This window comes from Gadus morhua, chromosome 22, assembly GCF_902167405.1.
Source record: "Gadus morhua chromosome 22, gadMor3.0, whole genome shotgun sequence".
Classification (NCBI taxonomy): Eukaryota; Metazoa; Chordata; class Actinopteri; order Gadiformes; family Gadidae; genus Gadus; species Gadus morhua.
Window position 1 is genome coordinate 9,894,137 of NC_044069.1, and position 22,697 is coordinate 9,916,833.

The window sequence follows — 22,697 nt, forward strand, 5'->3', positions numbered from 1 at the left end:
AACACACACACCCACACCCACACATGTGCACACACACACACACACACACACACACACACACACACACACACGTGCACGCACACACACACACACACACACACACACACGCACACACACACACACACACACACACACACACACACACACACACACACACACACACACATGTGCACGCACACACACACATGCACACACAGATAATGTGTTGGCCTGCATCCCATTTTTCTTGCTTTATTAGATCTCAAATGTCGCCTCCACATATGTTCATCGCTTACAGCTCCCCGGCCATCATCGTACTGGCGAAGCCTCGTTTTTCTAACTGCCGCGGGGCTGCACAGCATTTGGGCGACGCCAAATCCATCAACCTGCATTGTGATTTATCCAGTATCACATATTCACGGCTGAATTGGGTGTTCACTGTGGATAGGGCAAAAAGGTAAAGCCCTTTGGAAAAGGAAATTACATTGTTGTGTGTTTATAACTTTTGGAGTGCTCTGCATCACTGAGGGTGGTTTGAGTCAACGGCTATGAAGGTACCCTTCATAGCCGTTCATACGCTGTTGTAAGCGTCTTAGAGTACCATATTAAGCGCTATATAAATTTCATTTATTATTATTATTATTACCCACGTCTGACCGTTTTATTGCCAGAATATCCAGATGGTAGGATACTGAAGAAATGTATTTGTATGGATCTCATCTGTAAACACAAGGTAGACCTGCAGTGCATGGATTTAGTCAACTATAGTCTAAACCGCATAATGTGCTTCAGAGAACAATAAGCAACCTTTTCCAAAGTTGCAACTGTAAGGATTATTATTATTCTGACTCAAAAGAATAGATTGGTGCATTCTGCACACTCAACAGAAGATATGCATCCCACACATTGGATATGATGCACAGAAATAAATTAATGTCAGGGAGACAGAGATAGAAACGAGCCAAGAACACTCACAGGAGATATAACTCGTATGTACTGTTCAAGGAACCGGAGCTGTCAGTGAAACGCTATAGTTAAAAGAACAATCTGGCGATGAGTGAGTGGCATACCGGGGTAGTGCAGAGTGGAGGATGGATCGCAGGTGTGCGGCTGGGAGCCGTTGAATGGGATGAACAGCAATCGAGGAGCCTTCAAACTAAGATGAATGTAGTGCCACGCCCACAACACGGACACTCCCAGAGAGAGAGAGAGAGAGAGAGAGAGAGGTAAGAGGAGACGGAACGGAAAGGGAAAGCACAAGAAACACAAGGAATAACTTGTTGTTTTGTTTATCTCACCTTGCATTAGGATACTTTTTGTTGTACTTACGGCAAAGGTAGTGCCAGGCCAACTGCCCTGGGAAAATAGATATATTCGAATCTATTTAGACTACAAATTAAGACTTTCGGGGACTACAGGCAGCTTCGTGTAAGCCCCACGGCAGCGCTCTATAGTTTATGTTTTTTAATGCTCTGCGTAATTCTTTTTGCTCTTGTATGTGCTTTGTTGCGTCAACCTGCAAGGCTGCAAAGATTCCCACTCCAACACCTGTGTTAAGAAACTGCACCAAAATCGAAAGGCCTTGTTCGGCTCAAATATAAACTTTTTTTCAAATTCTTTCTTTCTTTGCTACAAATTTCAGCAATAAATCGGTGGTTATTATGCATAAGAAGTGACGGTTCGATGTTCTTCAACCCGTCTCTGCTGTGTTCAAGTTTCCACAAGAAACTCAATTATGAAACTTCCCCTGCTGAGGGCTGCTTCTGATCCAGCCAATCGCGTTTATTGATGTATCTACAGTTATTTAATCCATCCCATAATTGTTTCCATAATGGGTGTTGATCAAGACAATTATCCACTGTATTCACCTATATGTTCATTGACAATAAAAAACGTTATTGAGACAAAAGCACTCATGTTGTTGCAGTTCTCCGAACCACCTGGTGGGGGTCGTATAGAAATGATCGATTAAAGTGTCATGTTAAGTGGTACCGTCTGCATCCATCAGCGGAAAGCTAAACAATTTATTCACACGAATAAATCAACCCGTCCGGAGAAAATACATCTGAAAGTGCTGGGAAAATTACAGTCATTAAAATTGCGCAAATGTGTTTTTCAATGAATGGTTTTCAAATGAATGGAAGAATTTGGGAAGGCATGGCTTTTTGTAGCTCTGTTGTTTACGCACCCAAGCACACACACACACACACACACACACACACACACACACACACACACACACACACACACACACACACACACACACACACACACACAGTGAACCAGTCTCGTTTTGCTGAGAGCTTCTTGGGGGGAGTCTTTGAGACCCCAGGGAGTGATATTTACATGCAGGGGAAACACTGCCTCACTAAAGGTTAGTGGAGGGAGTCTGACAGTGCCCACTCCCGGGCAAGACCTTATGTCATGTCTGCCTGCCTGGGCTGACCTTCTAAGACACCAACAGCGTTTAGACACCTCTCCATGTCTGATGCCATGTTGTGTAGTCCGTCCATACAGGTCAACTCCAGGGTGGGGGGGGGGGGCAGAGGGAGAGACACACAGAGACAGACAGACAAACAGCCAGAGCTATCTGGGGCCACAGTGGTTGATGTGAGTCAGCCCACCGCTAATGGAATCAATCACCCGAGCCCCCCCCCCCCCCTCCTCCCCCCAGCCTCCCCCTAGCTCCCCGTGCTGAAGCCTCTCCTGCCTCCATTAGGCCCCATTAGGGCGCCGTGGCGCACCGTGCCGGCCCTCTACAAGCTCACCTTACCCTGAACCTTGGATACACCTTTCGGAGGGTCCGAAAGAAGGCAATAATGTCAACAAGCGTAAGAGGAAAACTGAAAACGGTATCAACGACACGTTTTGCCTCGCTTGGCTACGTCGTCGTTTGGCGTAAGAGAGAGTATATGTAAACTTTTGCACTGACGGCTGCTATTTAAAACTATAAATATATTCAAATCTATTTCGAGGATAACGATTCCTGCTCCCGCTCATTAGAGACACAGAGAGAGAGCTGCCCCCCGCCCCGGCCAGGAGGCACCCGGAGGCCTCATCTGGGACCCAGCCGTCCTCATCTGGGACCCAGCAGTCCTCCTCTCGGAGCCAGCCGTCCTTCTAGACTCCTGGGTAGACAAAACGTCCAGGTGAAGACGGCCCAGCACCTGGACCTGGGAGCCCAGGTCCGTTCACGCTATAATGAACAAACTCATCTGCAGAGTGGGTGGATGAAGCTTTCAGAAGGGGGTTTACGCGGCAAAACCTTAACAGACACAACCTTGACAGAACCTTGGTGTTTCAGCTTATCTCCCCACCGGGACATGTTGAAGTGGTGCAGTCAGAGTCTGTGTTTGCAGAGAGGTGGCCCGCCTGGTGAACAGGAGACCCAGGACGGCCTGCCTCCTCCCAAGGTTTCTGAGTCTCAGGAGGAACCTCTTCCTCCTCCTTACAGTCGCCCGGTGGCTCGTCTGTGGCACTAAATCAGTTTGTTGACAAGCCAAAGGAGGTTAGTGGTTGTCATGGCCTGCCGTTCTGATCTACACTCTGTATTATGGCTGGGCCATGTGCTTATTCTCTCGGGTTTAGAACTGGGAATGAAATAACATTTCTATATAGGCTCATTCAAAGATGCATTTTCTTTGCTCTGTCAATTGATTTAGGGAGCTCCCAGCTGCTTGCCAATTCAGTCTGTGTTTGGATCCTACGTTTAAACACGCTTCTCCATTTGCTGCTTTATCGGACCCGACTCTGAGGGATGTAGCTTTGCATAAGCTAGATAAAGAGCTCTCTGCTATCTCTGTTGCCAATGCATTATGGAGCATTGTCAAAGAGACTTCCCCTTGAGCTTCATAAATGAAACCATTGGAAGAATGAGACAAAACTCATTTATTCAATGATCATCTGACTATAATGTATTATCATATAGATTTTGGTCTGTTTTGCTATATAGTGACATTTAGCTGTGGAGGCATAATTTTTCAATCAAACGAATGGTTTAATATGTATGGGAATATCATTTGGCCTCATGTGGGCCATTAATCAAGTTGTTGACCTAGAGATAGTCTACCCAAGGTCGCAGCTCCACCCAGGCTGATCAGGCCATAGGTCAGAGGTGACCGGGGTGATCATAATGTGTGGGCTGTTAAATGAATCACATGGATGCTTTTGTTTTCTATGTATCCTGCTCATTTCTTTGATTTGTTTTAAATACATTGTGGAATTGTCACGGCAACAAAGGAGAGAGACGCTTTTGGGTGGAACACAAATTATTTCATGATTTGATTGGGTTTTTGATTGGGGGCAGAAATAGGGCAGAAATTTAAATTTACCTAATCCTGGAATCCTCTCAAATTTGTCATACACCTAGCGAAGGCTCACTAGTGTCGTGCACATAACAACAAACCGTGTGTTAATAGCATGTTGGTGTGTAGTTTGTGCGACATTTGAGCGATGTGCTTCATCTCTTTCTCTGTCCGCCACACCAACGTCTTTTGCAAGCGGTCCAACGCATGCGCATCAAGCTTCTTCCAGGAAACACTAACGTTTTGATTTGATCTGTACACTTGTGAAAGATTATTCTAATAAAAGATTATTTAACACACATGGCTACGGGTGTTTTTTTAATTAAATCAAATGAACATGACATCAATTGCTTATTTAGCCTTGCACTGAAATTTATTCAATAAATCTCGGATTTATTGAAGGTACAGCTACGGGGGAAAATAAATAATTTAAATTTAAGTTGCTGACGCAACAAAAAAAATGTCTGTTTGATTGATTCGATCCATTTAACGAAACCTATTTCACGCACGGCGGAGTCCTTGTGATCATTGACGTCCATGCCTTCCGTATTTAGCGATGGTCACTCAGGGTGGCCTCACACGAAATCTATATCGGCATCGGCTTCTAAAATCCAGCATCAGTAGGGTTCTAAAACCAAGTAACTTCGGCTGGGAGTCAAACACCCCAACCACTAGAATGGGCTATCTTTGTTGACATGACGTGTGTGTTGTAATGCCAGACCATTCATTTGACAATAAAATAAGTGGTGAATTATTTTAACTTGCACAAATACGCAAGCCTCGTGAGACCATCTATTTCAGATTTTGTAGCCCTTAATGTTATTGTTTTTTGGGCTCTACTCACGTCTGCGGAACTGCGGAAAGGGAATGGTAAACTATACTCTTCAGACAACTATGGCGATATTCGTGGTGAAAGATTCCCAGGCGACGTCAGAAGTTATAGGTACTGTTATTGAGGTATCAGAGATTCTGAAGTAGTTACCGTCGGTTGCAATGCTGTTGCCATGCTCCCGCTGCTCATCTACTTTTCCACCATGCAGCAACCTAATGAACTCAAGCTTTGCAACAATCTGTACAGTTGAGCTCAGTAGCTTGTGAATGTGTGTGTCTCTATTTTTCTGCGTCCCTGAGCCTATATGTAACAATTTCATTCTGGTGTTGGGGAAAGTTCCATTATAGAACTGTGTCTTACCAGTCACTTGTTCACAGCTTGAGTACTTGCAGTATTTGAGTTTTGTTAAGAAATGTTGTTTTAATGTTCTAATGTAAATATACAGAGGCACTGTAAATGTCAATCAATATCAATGTGCCGCAAGGATTTTTTATTACATTTATACTTTTTTGGGTTTGATGAAAGATATCATTGCAATTTAGTTAGGTTTATTAAATGATTAAAACATTTTTAATTAAAGCTATACATTTTTTATTTGATAAAACGTACAATTTAAATTAAATGCATTTCTATACTGAAGAAAATGTATGGCCCAAGTCTTAGAAAACGTTTTCAACAACGTGGAAATTACCTTTTGAAGCAACTCATTGTGTTCATATTGGATCATGTACAATATATAAGTTTGTATAACCTCGAATTCTTAAAGTCAGATCAATAAAAACTGTTTTCAGTACAAAAAAATGTCTTCTATTCATACAGCCCTCTCCACCTTCCTTAGCCTACACTGAGGAGACTTAGCAGGTATGAGGAACTGTCATCCTGAGCCCCGGTTCCATCGATCACACCTGGCCAGGAACTGAGTGAGCGTGCAGTCGTTTGGCTCTCCAAACTACCATGACAACAGACAGAAAGGTGATGGATCATTTTACATTTAATGTACACTCCGTAAATTTAATGTACATATTTATCATCTCACCTCATTTTTCTATGATATATTCCCCATTTTTACATTCGCTGGAATACAGCTGGCGTTTTACTTTTGTATATACATTACTTGCCAGTCTTGCAATATTTCAGCTGTTTTTTTTCTTTTGAATCCATTCGTATATCTTCAGGCTAAAGCCTTCTTTGTAGCGGCTGCTTGCCGTGTTACAGGGAATGCCACTGCTCAGAACGACTGGGCAGAAGGCCAATATATCAATGGGACTCAACGCAACATGCTCGCACCGAAGGGAAGATTAATGTGCTGCTTGATCATGCGTGATGATCCCATTATGAACTGATTAATGAATGAATGGATTCCATACATTTGAATCCTCAAGGGTGTTCTGTTTTCCATTTAACCTCCAAAACGTTTGATCAAGGGCCGGTCAGGGTAATGGTGTGCACACGTCACAACTGGGTGTATGGCACTGATGGGCTATTAATGTGTGTGTGTGTGTGTGTGTGTGTGTGTGTGCGTATGTGTTTGTTTGTTTCTGTGTGTGTGGGTATTTGTTTCTGTGTGTGTATGCTTGTTTTTTTCTGTGTTTGGGTGTGTCTGTATGCATGTTTGTTTCTGTGTGCATGCGTGTTTGTTTCTGCGTGTGTGTGTTTGTGTGCGTGTACATGTGTGCGTGTGCGTGTGTACATGTGTGCGTGTGCGTGTGTTAGAAAAATAGGGAGAGTACAGCTCATCGACCTCATCTTAAACCACATGTTCCAACTATCTTTTTCCAAGAAATGGGTTTCCTCTTAGTGGTATTTCAGGACTCTCCTTTCAGAATCCATTAAGAGCCACGCCTTCGCAGAGCAGAAATCCTCCCTGTTGGAAACAGTCTTATGTAACTCCTTCATCAGCGAACAAATGTCTCCATCAAAACAACATTTCATGAGCCATTAAATCAAGCCAGCTGGTTCAGGTGCTGTTTGGAATTCAGAAGTCATACTGAATATATTTCAGCAAACAGGGTGTGAGAAGAAGCACATCATATCTAAAGTCCACCTGTTTCCTCTATGGTATCCAAAGTCCAACTGTTATGATGTTATTTGGAAAGCACAAAATTCGAACCATATGCTAAATGAATTGGGCTGAACACTAATATATATTTTTCTACCAAATGATTGTTTAAATGCTTTTTCTTGTCCCCCATCATATGGTATGGTTTACTGTTTTGTTCCAGAAGTTATGTTTAATGGTTATGCTCTATAACATAGGCTTTACATGTATGGCTCGTTTTAAATTCATAGTTGCTGACGTAATAACATAACATATCATGTATATTTTTTCTCTTTTTCTTACAGAAATCCAGAAATCCACATCCAACTCCAAAAACGTGCCATACAAATTCTGTGCTGAGTGTCTTTATCAACCTAGGCCAATTAGAATAGACCCAACAATCTGATTTCATTCATTACAGACAAAGTGTGGACACGGCCACGCACCCTGATTGGTGCATATCCTAGCAACACGCCCACCTCTAGTCCAGTGGCTCTCGGTATACCAATAGCATCCAGCTGCAGCCCTGGAGCCAGGGCCTGTGATGTGGCAACGGGCCCTGTGGGGTGGCAACGGGGACTGTGATGTGGCAACGGGCCCTGTGGGGTGGCAACGGGGACTGTGGTGTGGCAACGGGCCCTCTGGGGTGGCAACGGGGCCTGTGGGGTGGCAACGGGGACTGTGGTGTGGCAACGGGCCCTGTGGGGTGGCAACGGGGCCTGTGATTTGGCAACGGGGACTGTGGTGTGGCAACGTGGCCTGTGGTGTGGCAGGTCCGTTTTTTTCGTTTTTATTTTACCTTTTGCGTGTGATGAAACGGCGGGAAGATGAGTAGATGTCCATTTTGTCCATGATTTTTTTTGATAATATAATTTGTGTTGAAATTATAAATAATTATACTTGAAAAAAATACTTTTGTTTTGAGAATTCCAGTCCAGTTTTACATTGTAAATTTATCTTGTTAAATTTCAATAAAATAATTAGTAATAATAATAATTACTCAAATTACTAAAATGAAATGAAATTTGAAATTTTAACCTCGAAAAACTCGACTGGGGCAGCTAGGAGACGAATGTGACACAACACATTGAAATAAGCTGAAAAAAACGGACCTGCCATGCACTCCACAGGACCCTATTCCCCTATGGCCCGGCTCTGGGACTGCAGCTGGATGCTACCCCGGTATACTGTACTCCGTTCAGGGACACGCCTTGACACCACAACACCCTCAGAACAGTACCTCAGTAAACCGCCATCACATTAACCGAGAGACAAAAACAACACAAAGAAATTGCTTGGGTGGGGGATTTTCTTTTTTCTTTTGTTAGGACTCCCTGGGGAGAGTTATTTCAGGGCTTATGAAAGTCGCGTGGTAGAGGAAGAGGATAGCGCCGGCTGTATGGCGGCTCTGGGAGACATAAAGACCACATTGTGTGTCAGAGCAGAGGGGCGGGGAAGGTGGGGCGGGAAGGTGAGGCGCTCTGAGATTCACGGCCCATCCACAAGACGGGGGTGGGGAGAGGAGCTGAGACGAGTGATTGTTTGGGAGAATGATAGCGAGAGAGAGAGAGGAGGGTGTGGGGGGGGGGTGTTAGAGGGGGGTAGAGAGGATTCGAGAGGCTGGTGAAGCAGGTAAACCGCAGTGAGAAGCTGTCTGCCTTTGTTTATCGAAGCCTCGGATCCCGCGGGCCCGGGTCAATAACTCACCCGGCAGGGGCGAGGAATCGGCAGAGCCGGCCACGCTCCATTGGCCACCGCGCTGATCGGGCAGTGCAGCCGTCACCACAGACACCGGCTGACGGGACCGCGAGCAGGTGATCCCCGCACAACGTCCGTAGAGAACAGCAGACCTCATTTAGCGCGGCCGGTGTGGATGTCTTCCCACTTCCACTTGTTTGTTTTTTTTCATTTGCCTTCGTTTGCCACTACTCCTGAATCAGCGGTTCGGTGTCTGTGAAAAGAGACAGCGTAACAAAAGCACTCAGATCCCCTTGTTGGGGAACCAAAGTGGCCTTTGTGGAGCTCTTTCAAGCAGAGTCAAGTGTCTCTGTGTATCTCTCTTGAACACAGGTTTACAGTCTCAAAGGGACACGCTAGTCGCAACCATGGTCACAGATGTCCAAACCTCGGTAATCTTTGCCGATAATATATATTTTTTAACCTTTAACTGTATACCAAATCAGCGGATGAGAACTTCTCAGAGATTAGTAAATGCGTATTATACCACTAGGTGTGAGTGCGATTGGCCGTTACAAGCCGTTTTGAAAATCGGCCTCTTCGAACATCACAAGTGTACGTGTCCACCTAAATATATATATATATATATTATATAGTGCAGTCTACCATTCTCCCAGTTGGACTGTAACAAACGTTGCTTAAAAATCCGTCATACATCTAGGTGGACACACCAACATGTAAGAAGAGGCAGATTTTCAAAACGGCTTGTAACGGCTAATCGCACTCACACCTGGTGGTCAGATATGTCACCTTTAACTCAGTGGACACCTGTTACTTTGTGTCCCCCGGGTGTGACATATGTTGGTGCGTGTGCGAGAAAAGCACAACCCAACTTTGTAAATCTGAGCCCCTGGATCTGAAGCTACTTTTCAAACCCGGGCTACGGCCCTGGTTGCACCACATCCAGTTTACCATTCTGGTCCAGTGCCTCCAACCTGAGAGAGAGCACACGTAGGAACCAGCCTTACTTCATACAAACCGTATGCAACCCCCCCCCCACCCCCCCACCTGCGCCCAGCTCCATCTCAGCAACCCACAGCCCCGCCGTCCCACCTGAATATTGAATCTCCCCCTTCGTTTTCCATTGATCCCATAGTCCTCCACTCGACTGCACTGTTTGTTTTGGAGGGAGCCCCCCTCCCTCACCCACTCCCCCAGGAGGGGGGGGGGGGGGGGGGGGACAAGCTTGAGATAAGAAAACCTTGCGGAGGCACGAAGCGTCGCCCTCCCGTTATCAGGCTGATGAGTCTCCCCCCTCCACACACCCCCGCACCACACGGGGGCTCTCCCCCTCCGCAGAGCTGTCAACCCTCTGCCTCCTTGAAGTCGTTTGACCCACACAAAGGAGGTACCGTTAGACATGTTGTTGCCGGGTTTCGAGCGTATCGAGCTAAAATGAACAGCCGTTTTTGTGTTTTGTTGTGTTTTGCATATTCTCTCGTTGTGGGCAGAGTGAAAGTGGCTGCCCTCGGCCCTCGACCCCGGACACCACCACCACCCTCTCGTTCTGAGTGGTGCAGGCTGAAAGGCTTTTGAATGGCTCCTTTGTTCAGATGGAAGTCCTGCGCTAAGGGGAGCTTCTTGCACAAAGCTCACACGAGGCGACAAGGCTCCCACAGGCAGGGGACTCTTCAGGGGAAGCTGAGCTGGCACTGAAGTCCTCCTCATTTCAGATGAAAACCGACACAACAAAGACTTCTTTGAAGACAGTATGGGACAACGATTATTCAGATTGGATATGAAAGGTAGTGAATAATTGTGTTGTAAATAAGAATCCTTGTGTGATTTTTCATAGTAATAACTCTGTGGGTTAGTTATTAGTCGCTGTGCTCTCAAAGGAGCCTGAGATGACATATTAACAAAGTGGAGCGATGGTAGCGGTTCTAAACGTGGTTCTATGAAGAACCCTCACAGTCCCAGTGGTAGTTAAACCAACTCACTGTGCCTCGTGTTTGTGTGTGTCTCCTGCGTGTATGTGTGTGTGTGTGAGTGTGTGCTTGAGTGTGTATGTGCGTGCGTGTTCTGCTCATTATCCCTGTTAGATGAGCCAATCACAGCGCAGGCTCTCTGATGGGAGCTGCGTGATGCAGAGTGGACTGGGCTGATTTGGGGGAGAGATTGGTTATTAGCGCCAATCACAAGTAATTACAGAGCAGCGCGTTGTGAAGGCACAGGAGATCTTTAATCTCAACAGGACTAAGTAAGGGTTTAAAATAAATTGCGTTCAAAATGCATTGCACAACACCAATCAATGATGAAGTATGTATTTTATGTTTCATGTGGGGAAAAAAAACAATGGGATCATGGTGACAAAGTGAAAAACGGCAAAGAGCCTGAACCTTATGCTTAAAGAGTACTTGAAATTGTCCAACATTGGACCTTTTGGCCTGTCAAACCTTTCATGAATCAAACGAGCGCCGTGGCATTTCATTGTCCACGCTAGGGATCTTTGACAGCACCTCTTATTTCCCAGCAGACGTCTGGGTGACCTATTCACAGAGAGGGGGCCGGACGAAGAGAAGGAGGGCGAAGGCGTGACGGTGCCTGGGACAGCCGAACCACTGGTGTCCATGCATGTCACACTTCATCACAGGACAGCGATGGCAACACACAGGTCACCTCACGCTGTCCGATCACTTTCACCAGTGTCTGTGGGCCTTCTCCCACTGGGCTTCGTTGTCAAAGCACAAAAAGTAAAATAGGATACAGATAGAACAGAAGGAAAATACTCATTATGATACAAATACAATTTTTTGCACATATTGGAGGAATACTTAGACTAAGATCTCTCTCTCTCTCTCTCTCTCTCTCTCTCTCTCTCTCTCTCTCTCTCTCTCTCTCTCTCTCTCTCTCTCTCTCTCTCTCTCTCTCTCTCTCTCTCTCTCTCTCTCTCTCTCTCTCTCTCTCTCTCTCTCTCTCTCTCTCTCTGACAAAGTACATTATACTGTAGGAGTTGAGTATGGAGAGGTTGGTTAGGAGGGAGTAAACTTGTTGCCGGCTGTACACCAGCGTGCACCAATTTCATTATTCGCAGCAGCGTTGGGCTATGTCCGAATGGTGCACCAATCAGGAACACCTTTATTGGTTGGGTACATCTAAAAAAAAATAAAAAAAAATGAATCGGTGCACTGAGGCAAATTGAGAATAATAAATTATTACATCTTGGCAGGTAAGAATCAGGTAGCTTCCCCATTTTACACCAATTGACTCTACAACGCAGAGCAAAAAATAAAGTCTAATTTGATTTGGTGTCAACGTTATCTTGATATTACAATCCTGGACCTCATACAATAAGCCTATTGTTCTAGCATTGCATTCTGCTTCTTTGTGTTGCCAAAGATAAGTGTTTACATTTATACAAGCCATTCAGTAAAATATACCTTTTGAAATGGGATGAAGTTCAGTCTTCGATTAGATTCAAAAACAAAATGGATTCTATAAAAGTAATACCTACACCTTCTCTTCTTCTAAATGATAAAAGAAAAGATATGATTCCATTTCCATACATTATGTCCTGTGCAAAAGTGCCTTGAGAACATGTTTGAAGGCAAATATCTAAACAAAACCATATATATATACATTGGTCCTACATATTATGGGATGCCAGGTGATTGATACTCACCAAACTCTAGCTGCGCTCACAGAATGAGTCTTGCAGCACACTAATTATCCGACCTGTTACCTCTCCAGAGCTAATGGGATAAAATCAGTAGAACAGATAAGCACATCTGGTTGGGCTGTTTTTGTTTTATTTAAATGTCTTTTAATCGGCGTTTAAGTTGTTTTATTCCGTTGTTTGAAGTTAGTTTCTTGCATTAAGTTGAGGAAATACCCATGGAAGGGTCCATCTATGCGGATTTAACTGATAGTGTCTAGACACTACGCCACTCAATAGACGATTTAAGCCATAATGTGAACTTCATTGCAACTATTTGTCTGAAGCCAAATGGAGAAAGCATCCCCTGAAAGGTGGATGACTAGGGGTCCCGCTATGGCACCTTCTGAGGTGTAGAATGATCACCAGAAACTGCATTGTCAACAACTAAAGAAAGCACAAAGGCCAAGAAGAGAAATCAATGTCTGATGGAGATAGCATACCGCCTTAAAATGCACGAAAGGTCAAACAAGCCTCAAGGGACCAGTCTTGCTGACCTAGACATTTAGTGAAATGCAATGCATACCAAATATCTTGGAAGAAAAAGGAAAAGAAAAACAACAGTATAAATAGTCGTGGCGGTTTTCAAGGTGGAATGGTGGAAGCTGAAGCTCATGGACTGACAGTGTTGAACATGAGCTAAGGAGCCTATGGAAAGTAGAAGTCCCAAGCGGGGAGCGACTTTAATGGAGGACAGGATGTGTGTTAAAACCAAAAACGGGCCATTGGACAAAGAGTTGGGTGGTCCATGACCCCGCGGCCAGGGGTGTCCAGGGAGCTGCCTGAGGTGGCACGGACCAGACCAGGAATCAGGTTGGCCAACCCTGGTGTCACCCCCATTATCCTAAACTATGATTGGATCTAAGCCCAGTCAGAAGTTGGACTTAGTTTGAAGAGTTTGATGAGTGAACCGAACAATGCCAGGGTAGTGCATATAGCTCGCCAGAAACCCAGAGAAGAGTACAATGTGTTCTGATTTGAACGGAGCGGTCAACAACAAGACATACTCAGATGAGGGAACTGATAAGCAGCAGAGCCACAGAGCCTGTAAAGCATCTGATTCCATCACTGGTCATTGTGTGTTGGGACGTTCCACCAGCCAAAAAGCACCAAGGCAGAGTGCCATGATGGACAAGTGTCTAGATGGTTCACTGCCACTGTAACTATTGGTGATAATGATGCAAACTACACACCTTTGATAGTTAATTGGTTAATCTTTTTCTGATTTACAGCTGTTTAGAAATATTTACAAAAAGGGAAGGCAGGGATGGTAAAGTTCGATAATGGTCGAAATTGTCCTACATTTTCTAAAGAGGTCAACATCTAGTTAACTTAGTATTCTCTATATATAATATTTTTTACATCTCTTCAATACACTCTGACAGAGTCATGAATGATTGATAAACTCTGTCTTGGAGAGGTGTGAGATAGTATGGGTGAGGTCTGAACCAGACCCTGATTGCAGGTTGGGTCCTGGGGGATCTGAACCAAGAAGGGGAGAATATTCTTTAGAATTATCGTTAATCTCTCTGTCTATATCAATATACTCTGACATTTTCCTGAGAAGATATTATAGATAACTCTATAGATACCTATGTGGAATGTTACGGTTATTTTAAGCTTCAAGATCCTGCTGTCAATCCCTTTAAAATTTGACTTGTCCGTGTTTGTGAGTCATATAGCCTGGATATTAATCATTTATAGGCTGTAAGAAATGAATATGTCATTTGGTCACTTGGTGATTTAACCAGATAATTAATGCATGGTTATAGCACTTCTGCCATTCAATCAAAAATTATCAATATCATCAATTTCCTATTACATGGACAACGATTGAGTTTAGGCCCATAGTTCACATGAACTAATGAACTAATGCACTCACGCCAACAGGCGTTAACATCTGACCACATTAGAATAAAACTCCCATTGAGCCAAAGTAATCTGGATGGGAACCAGAGATTCAATCAACGTAACAGCATTAGGTCGGCCCTCAAAATAATAGGGCCAACCACTCTTGGGCTGGTGAGATACAAAGCTATGATATCGAGGGTGGCCCGTCGTAAAGTCAACCAAGTGCTCCAAATGGAAAGGTACAGGGGGATCACGTGAAGGAGGTGACGACAGGTTCGTACATCCTTCAGCCTAGCTCAACAGACTGAAGACGTTTCCCCCGTGTCCCCCAGCCTGGCCCTGATTGCAAGTTATACTGTACCTCACGTTCACGATGATAGGAAGTGATCCGGGGGGGTGGGGGTGCACCAGAGACGGGGGTGGGCCGTGATGCTCGAGAGGATTTAACTGCCAGTCATAAACCATAAGGATATCTGTCTTTTCATGTCAGCCCACACACCACAACATGTTTACCGCTATGTGACATAACGTTAACCACGTTGTGGTGTGAGGGCTGACATAAAAACAACATCCTCTCACCCGCTGTGACACGAAGCGTCAACAACTGAGGCAGCAAATACCAACCGGCGCCGTTTGATAAAAAATACTCAGTTGGAGTCAGTTGGTTGCACTACTTTGGGTTGGATTACGCCTAACGGTACCAGGGCATTAACAGGGAATACTGCCCCTCCCCCCCGGGGTCAACATTACTGGGGCAGACACAGGGAATAACCCCCCCACACCCCGGGGTCAACAGTACCGGGGCAGCAACAGGGAATACTCTCCCCGGGGTCAACAGTACCGGGGCAGCATCAGGGCACGTCTCTCCGTGTTGAAGCCTGAATAACACGACAATGTTTGGTTTCAGGGTCGGCAACGTCACTCTGACCTTTTGCTTTGCGTTTTTTTTGAGATTCAAATCAAATCACATCATCAAGAACACGTGATGGAGGAGAACCAACGGCTCCGTTTGAACACATTTTACTCAGTCAGACTGCTGTAAGGGGTTTTGCTCTGGCCTAGTAGATTCATACAAATAGACGCCCTGGGGGTTTGTTAAAAAGCAGGATAAGAACTGCCACCGCAGGACAGCCATGTCGGCCTCCCTCTATTGGATCCCGTCGCGGGCCGACTGAACAGCGGGGCATTGTGTTAGCAGTGCCCGGGCCTCGGGTAATGCAGCAATGCGATTTGATACTTGTGGATCTGATTGACGACAGCAGTTGAGAGGAGGCAGCCGGACAGGCCCAGGCGTTAGGGATATTATTAATGGCTTTGGAAACCTCGCTTCTCCTTCCTCCTCGCCTGCAAATCTTTAACAGCATTTGCACCTTCGGCGCCGTGTGATCTCCTCAGGCCCCAAACGAGCTGATGCGTCGCACGCTCCCCTGAAGACTTTTTTTTTTTTTTCCCCGAAAAACAAAACATCAATCTTAGATATTGAGCACTTTCATAGCATTTCCCCATTATGCTTGTCGGAAACTTATATTACCTGGCATTCTTCTTGTCCAGCTTTTATGGGTAATGGACAGCAGCCAAATATCCAATAGGCCTCCACCTCAGAGGGTTGGAAACGGGGGCAGCTCATTACATTAATTATCGGTCTGCAGGCACGCGGGTGTTAATTCATGTCACGAGATATACCTAAGTGCCAAATCCTCTGCGATGAAGGCCTATATACTCATTCGCTCATTCACCAATTTCCATGTCATCGAGTCATGTTATTATTTTGTTTACCAGTTCAATCAAATACATCATTTATCATGCAGTCGTTCTTTTATTCGACTTATATGACTTTAAACGGACAAGTCATTGAGAGAAACGTGATTTACAATGATGGTTAAATCCGCGACTGCCACACAATCAAACTACGCCTGACATGAACGACACACAGTCCGGACCAGTAGCATTTGGTAGATATAAAACAGCAGCATGAAGTTCATTTACAGTTTAAGTTCCATATAAGAACCCCTCACAACTCATTGTTTATCCATCTGCTCTTATCTCCTTGGTCTGTGAGCTGTCTAGTCGCTGCTAGATGTCGCTCCTGTTTACCCGAAAAAATAACCCTAATACATAGACCATAGCCAACATACACTGCAATCATAAAGTCGAACAACGAAGACCCTGAACCGAGTCCTCTCATGACCTAGCATTACCTGTATTAAATGTGTGTGTGTGCATGTGCGTGTGCGCATTTTTATGTGTGTATGCATGTGTGTGCGTGCGTTTGTATGTGTGTGCTTGTGTGCGTTTGTGCACGCGTTTGTATGTTTGTATGTGTGTGTATGTTTGTAAGTGTCTGTATGTGTGCATGCGTGTCTGTGTGTGTTGAGGACCCCCCTCTGGGAAAATTGAAGTAAATGGGAGATGGAGAAGGTTCCATGTGGGCTCCCCGCCTCCGACACGGCCAGGGGCAGTCCGAACACAACACACCAGGCCTCCATGCAGTGTTATTAAGGGAACCCGGCATTACAGCCTGGGGCGGCCAGCGCTCCTGCCCCAGCTAACACATGCTTGGTTTTGTTTTATCCAGGCTTGTGGGATGGAACACCCCAGGACATTTGTCCGGTTGCGCACACACACACAAACACGCACGCATACATGCTCACACGCTCGCACACAACACACACTCACGTACAAACACACACACACACATTCAGCAACCCATCCCACCTGCAGAGGTAGCATTTGACGTTGCCAAAGGGGGTTCAGGCCTCTCCCGTCTCTCCGCACCGCAGGCGAGGGTCAATAACCATCAGGGTGGTGGGGGTGGTGGTCGAGGGGGTGGCGGTGGTGTACGAGGAAGCCCTGGCCGGAGAGAGCCTTGTTATGCACCCTGTGTGTAATGACAGCCCCGCCATCGGTGACCCTTTCTTCCCAGCGGCTCTCATTCCCAAGGGGAACCTTTGGTCCTGTTGTTATTATTCTGTCCAATGCTCTTCATTTGGACAACCCCCCCCCCGCCTTTTTTTTAATAATAACACACACACCTCACACCTTTCCATTGCCGCCGCTAGCATTCAGCCGTCTTGAAGTTGTCAAGAAATTTCTGCTCTTTCAGCAGTTTACCCAATCTCTCTCTCTCTCTCTCTCTCTCTCTCTCTCTCTCTCTCTCTCATCTGACGGTAGTAATGCAGATGACGTTCTACGTTTCCAAGGCACCGAATGAGGCCTATAGTTGAAGCTCGGCGACAACAAAACAGGAATGTATCATTTGTTCGGTCCAAGCTAAGCATGAGAAGTCCAGCCACATGAAATGTGTTAATCAATGACACAGAGGGGGCTCTGCGTCATTTACAGTGATGGCTGTATTATAGTTTGGAATTGACTTTTCTACAGAAATGAGTCCATTGAAAACCAAATAACCATAAAAACCCATTCATTCATCCGTAAAAAAAAACAGCAAGTGGGTTTTACTTGCGTTTTTATTTATTTATAAAAATAGATAGGCCTATATTATACACAGAATGCCAAACAGGCAGTACTTCTTCTGAGCTTGCATATTTTGTATCGGAGCGTTCAGCAGGGCCGGCTCTGACGATGCAATTACACGATAGTCCAGAAGACCAGACGAGAGCGCTGGTGCCACATGCCATGATCGACGTACAGGAACGCCGTTATTAAAAACCAAAGCCTTGAGGGAGACCCAGAGAACACATAAGCCTACATCAGGGGTCTGACCTATGGCACAGAGAAGCCTACGGCTGCCAATACCATGAATCAGACGTAACTGAGTTTGGAGAATCATTGGCCGTTTTCACCAACCATCCTCGGAGTGAATCGAGCCTGTGCACTCTCAAAATGCGTAACTGGATTATAAAAACGTGAAAGATAACACACACCTACCGGTAATTATAAAGAATGGATCCAAACCTTCAACGACAACGCACTATGTCTGCTCATTATGGCTCACCAATTAATTTATAGTGATTATACTAGTTTTATTGACAGACTAGACAATGAATCGATCTTGCAGGTATATCTAGGCCTACGTTATAACGGACGGTTAGTGATTCATGTTTGTCAAACTTCTCATAAGGATGACGATACAAAACTGTTCAAAGAGAGGGAAAAAAGGAACGGTTATGGCAACCACTTAATTTCCCCAAAGCAAATTAATGCAATTTTGATTCAGCTCATCCTTTTATACAGCCTTTCCTTCCAACCAATTATTGTATGCAGCCCGCCTCTTGTCTAATGCAATTCATTATTTTTTTTTATAGAAATAGAAAAGCCACTTAAGGCTTTTGTTAAAACAAAACCTTGAACATTTCTCCAAGTGGATTGTTGTCCAAGAGCTCTGGAAATGGCGAGGTGCTTTGAAGGTGGAGATGACATGAGAAAAGTCCTAAAAAACAAGACGTTTAATCTAACACTGCCCTCATCTGGTCATGTCAAAGCCACATGTAAAGGAAGTGAACAGTTCAATAACCCGGAAAATCTATACACCAAGCCCATATGGAGTCTGGAATGGATGCAATCGTCCACTATAAGCAGATAAATGGGATAATTTGCTTAAAGAAAAACAAGGGTTAGATATTAGTATGGTTTTATTATCCAACCCTTATTATGAATAATAACAAGAGGTAATAATGAGAATCCCGCGTTCAGGTCGAGATCAAAAAACCTTTTTTGTTTAATTTGTGAGAAATATTAATTTATACAGTGGGCTGCAAATTATCATTCAATGTTTAAAAGATCTCTGCATAGTGTAAAAAGGAGAAAAAAAATTGCATATTCAAAATAATCTCTGTGGTCAGTGTAGTCAGTCTACGTAGTTAACAGCATTGTGAAACACTTTCAGACAGTTTGCCAAATTGACATACAATAAAGGTTGCTAAGCTCTACATGATTTATCAACACAATTGCAGCCAACTATTGGCCTTAATATACAAAGTACCTTAAAACATCGTTGTCATTATACAAATGTGCATTTTACGCAAACAATTATTAAATTAGAAATATAGAATTATATGACAATGTTTAGTTGCTTTTTCGAGAGTTATGTTCCAAACCTGAAAATTGTAAAAGTTCTATACTTCCTTTACAGGAAATCAAGTGCCCTATGACAGCTACACCTAGACATATGTGCTGCACCCCAAACCCGCCCACCCAAAAAAATGCATTTTTAGCAAAAAAAAAACAGTAAAATGCACACATTAGGATGAGGTGCAAAATCAACATTGCTGCTTTCTTCACAGAATAGAACAGTTGATTAAAAATAAATTTCAAAATAAGAGCCACAACAGGGTTTCATATGCAAAACTCACTGGCTCTGTAGCAAATCAGTTCACATTTTGTCTGGACCTCTTGTACGTTAAAAACATTGACTCACGCCCAGAGTTAAGGCTGGTGCCAGTTGGCACCCCATCGCCATCGGATACGACAGCGAAAAACATAAACGCACCTGGTCCGACAACTACGTTTTTAATTAGTTTGACTAAGTACCGCACGTGCCAATTAAAAAAAAGAATAAACTACCACCATCCGTTTCTGCCAACGGATTTCCTGATCTGGGGTTTAAAAGTGTCTATTTAAAACAACGCATCGTACACAGTGTAAAGTACTGGGAAAGGCCTCGTCCGATTGGCTCTCCTTTGAGAGTAACTACAGTGATTGCGGGAGAGACGTCGCGTGGAGGGGAGGATCTCGCGGCACGCCCGCCGCGGGCCGGACTCGGAATCTGCTCTAGTGTTTCACTCTCGCTACTCTACCGACCAGCGCCCCCCGGCTCCAGGGGGTAGGGGGGGGGGGGGGGTGCGCCCCGGGACCACAGCGGGCACATATCTCTCCGGTGGCACTTGGGGGGTAACATCTTGTAAGGGGCCGGGCCCGAAACCCATTTCATCTGTGTGTGTCGCCTGCCCTGCGGCCGCACCCCCCCCGACGCCCAGACCCAGTGGGGTCCACCAGGGATGGGGAGAGCCCAAAGGGTCCTCTGCTTCCAGAGGAGCTGGTCCGGGGGCAGCATCAGTAGTGGCTCTTCACCTAGAGCCTTTGGGGAGCCCTCAAAAAGGTACCCGTCAGCAGTTGGGGACCCAGCGGGCTTTTTGGTCTTAGGTACATAGTTTTGTTGGGGAGTGTTGCGTCGAGGAAAGGGCTGTGCACGGGGCAGGATTAAGAACGACGGGGGGGAGCCAATATTTCTGTCGGCTGCAGCGGCACATTCTTTTCTTCCATCATCCCCCACCTTCTCATCCCCCTCCCCCTCCACCCCCTCCTCCTCCCCCCCACGCAACCAATCCGGTGGAGGTGGACGGTTATGGTCTGTGAAACCTAAAGGAAACGAAAAGGAAACGTCACCGGCTCTCCTTGGGCCAAAGGAGTAAGTGTGAGTGTGTATACGTGCATGTGTATGCATGCGTGTGTGTGTGTGTGTGTGTGGTAGTGTGTGTGTATATGTATGTGGAAGTGTATGGAAGTATGCGTGTGAGCGCACGGGTGTGTGTGTGAGCATCTGATAATGTATTTATGGGAGCGGTGAAGGGAGCGCTGGAAGCAGCGGGCGGTCCCCCCAGGGATCAGGGCCCTGGGGGGACCTGGGGGGCCGTGAGGAGGGAGGAGGGAGACTGACCGGGTGTAGATGCGGCTCTGCTCGTGCACCTCCATCTCTGAGCTCTTGAACTCGTTCAGCTCCTTGCGGATGGCGGCCTGGATTACCAGGAGGAGAAGAGGAAGCAGCAACACACACACACACACACACACACACACACACACACACACACACACACACACACACACACACACACACACCACCGTTAAGACACGCCTGGTGTTTGCTGAGCTAGGCACAACACCCCCCCCCCCCCCCTCCCCACACACAGAAAAAGCAACAAGGGGATTGCAAAACAGAATTGTTTTCAAACTACACTACGTTACATGTTTCAGAATCCCCCCCCCCCCCCCCCCCCCCCCCCCCCCCCCCCCCCCCCCCCCCCCCCGCTGGGCCTTGGCCACTCGGCTTTGTCAATGGAATAACTGAGACACCAAACATGAGAAAGAGTTATCCCCTAATACCAGGAATACATTGGCTTCTTCCGTCCACTCCTCATACATTCAAAGAATGTTCCTGGCTTCACCGGACCAGGTAATACACTGCGCGGGGGCGGTTGGGGGCATTCAGAGCTGCCATTCAAAGGCATTCCTGGAATACCTTCCCTGACACCCAATCTGCCTAGAATGTAAATCCTCTCACAAGAAAGAAAAATAAAAAAGACTTTCCACCAAATGGATGGCTTACTATGGCATTGGACCTCCGCAAGTGTGTGTCTGTGTAAGCTTGTGTTGGTGCGCAGACTTGTGTGTGTGGGCTGATGCTTCCGTTTGTGTGCTTCTGCTTGTGTGTGTTGATGCTAGTATGTGTGCTGATGCTTGTGTGTTTGTGTGTGTTGATTCTTGGGTGTGGGAGTGTGTGCTTACGCTTTGTGTGCTGATGCCTGTGTGTGTTACCACCTGTGCGTGTGTGTTACCACCTGTGCGCGTGCTTTGATACGTACGTGTGTGTGTGTGCGTGTGCTTTGATACGTGCGTGCGTGCGTCTCTAGATACTTGTGGGTGCGCTCCATTTTACTACCTTGTCGGCGGGGGTGAGCTTGGTCCAGGGCTTGTCAGCGCGGCGGTCGTAGTCGTGGGCGTGAGTGCACTCCACATACTCATGGAAGCGCAGGATCTTCCTGGCCTGCAGCTCCGCCACCGTGGGCCGCTGGGACAGCTGGGGTGGGGGCACAGGGAGGCTTGTTACAAGCTCTGCAGGGAGCAAGCCCGTGTGTGTGTGTCCGTTTGTTTATGCTTTTCCTATTTTGTTTAACCTTCTTTCCCCAGGCAAGCCAAGGAAATGTTATTAACCATAGCCAGGACGAGTGCGTGTTTTATTTGACATTTATTCAACCATGCAGGTCCTGAAGAAGATTTTGCGTGTGTGTGTATCGGTCTCTCTTTGTGTAAGTGTGCGAGTGTGTGCGTGCCATGCTGACCTTTCTGGTGAGCCGCCGTTTGATCTCGGACCTTTCCATCCGACGATCCGATTCGTTCTTGGCTGAGAGACAATAAGGAGCAGGGATCGTAAATCAAAGACGCATGGGAGACATGGGAGAGAAAGGACTCAACTCAGGGAGAAGGACAGAGGAAGGGCCGGAGCAGGAAAGGGATACAGGCTTAGAGAGCTCCCGTGACTTTGACTTTCAGGAACATAGAGATGTGACATGAGCCTGCCTTAAATCACCAGCGTGTCTGGAAGAAGGCCCTCCATTGTTCCACACA

At 45.8% G+C, this 22,697-nt stretch overlaps 1 protein-coding gene across 4 annotated transcripts in view; it reads right to left on the bottom strand.

Moving 5' to 3' along the window:
* Nucleotides 1-18,970: 18,970 nt before the first annotated feature.
* Nucleotides 18,971-22,697, bottom strand: part of phactr4a (phosphatase and actin regulator 4a) — a 31,127-nt gene continuing 27,400 nt past the window's right edge. For all 4 annotated transcript variants that reach the window (XM_030348113.1, XM_030348112.1, XM_030348114.1 and 1 more), the window contains 4 exons: nucleotides 22,412-22,473; nucleotides 22,012-22,149; nucleotides 21,013-21,089; nucleotides 18,971-20,714 (listed from right to left, as the gene is read on the bottom strand). In XM_030348113.1, coding sequence (XP_030203973.1) covers nucleotides 20,699-20,714; nucleotides 21,013-21,089; nucleotides 22,012-22,149; nucleotides 22,412-22,473 — 293 coding nt within the window. In that variant the 3' untranslated portion in view covers nucleotides 18,971-20,698. The remainder of the gene's footprint in view (nucleotides 20,715-21,012; nucleotides 21,090-22,011; nucleotides 22,150-22,411; nucleotides 22,474-22,697) is intronic.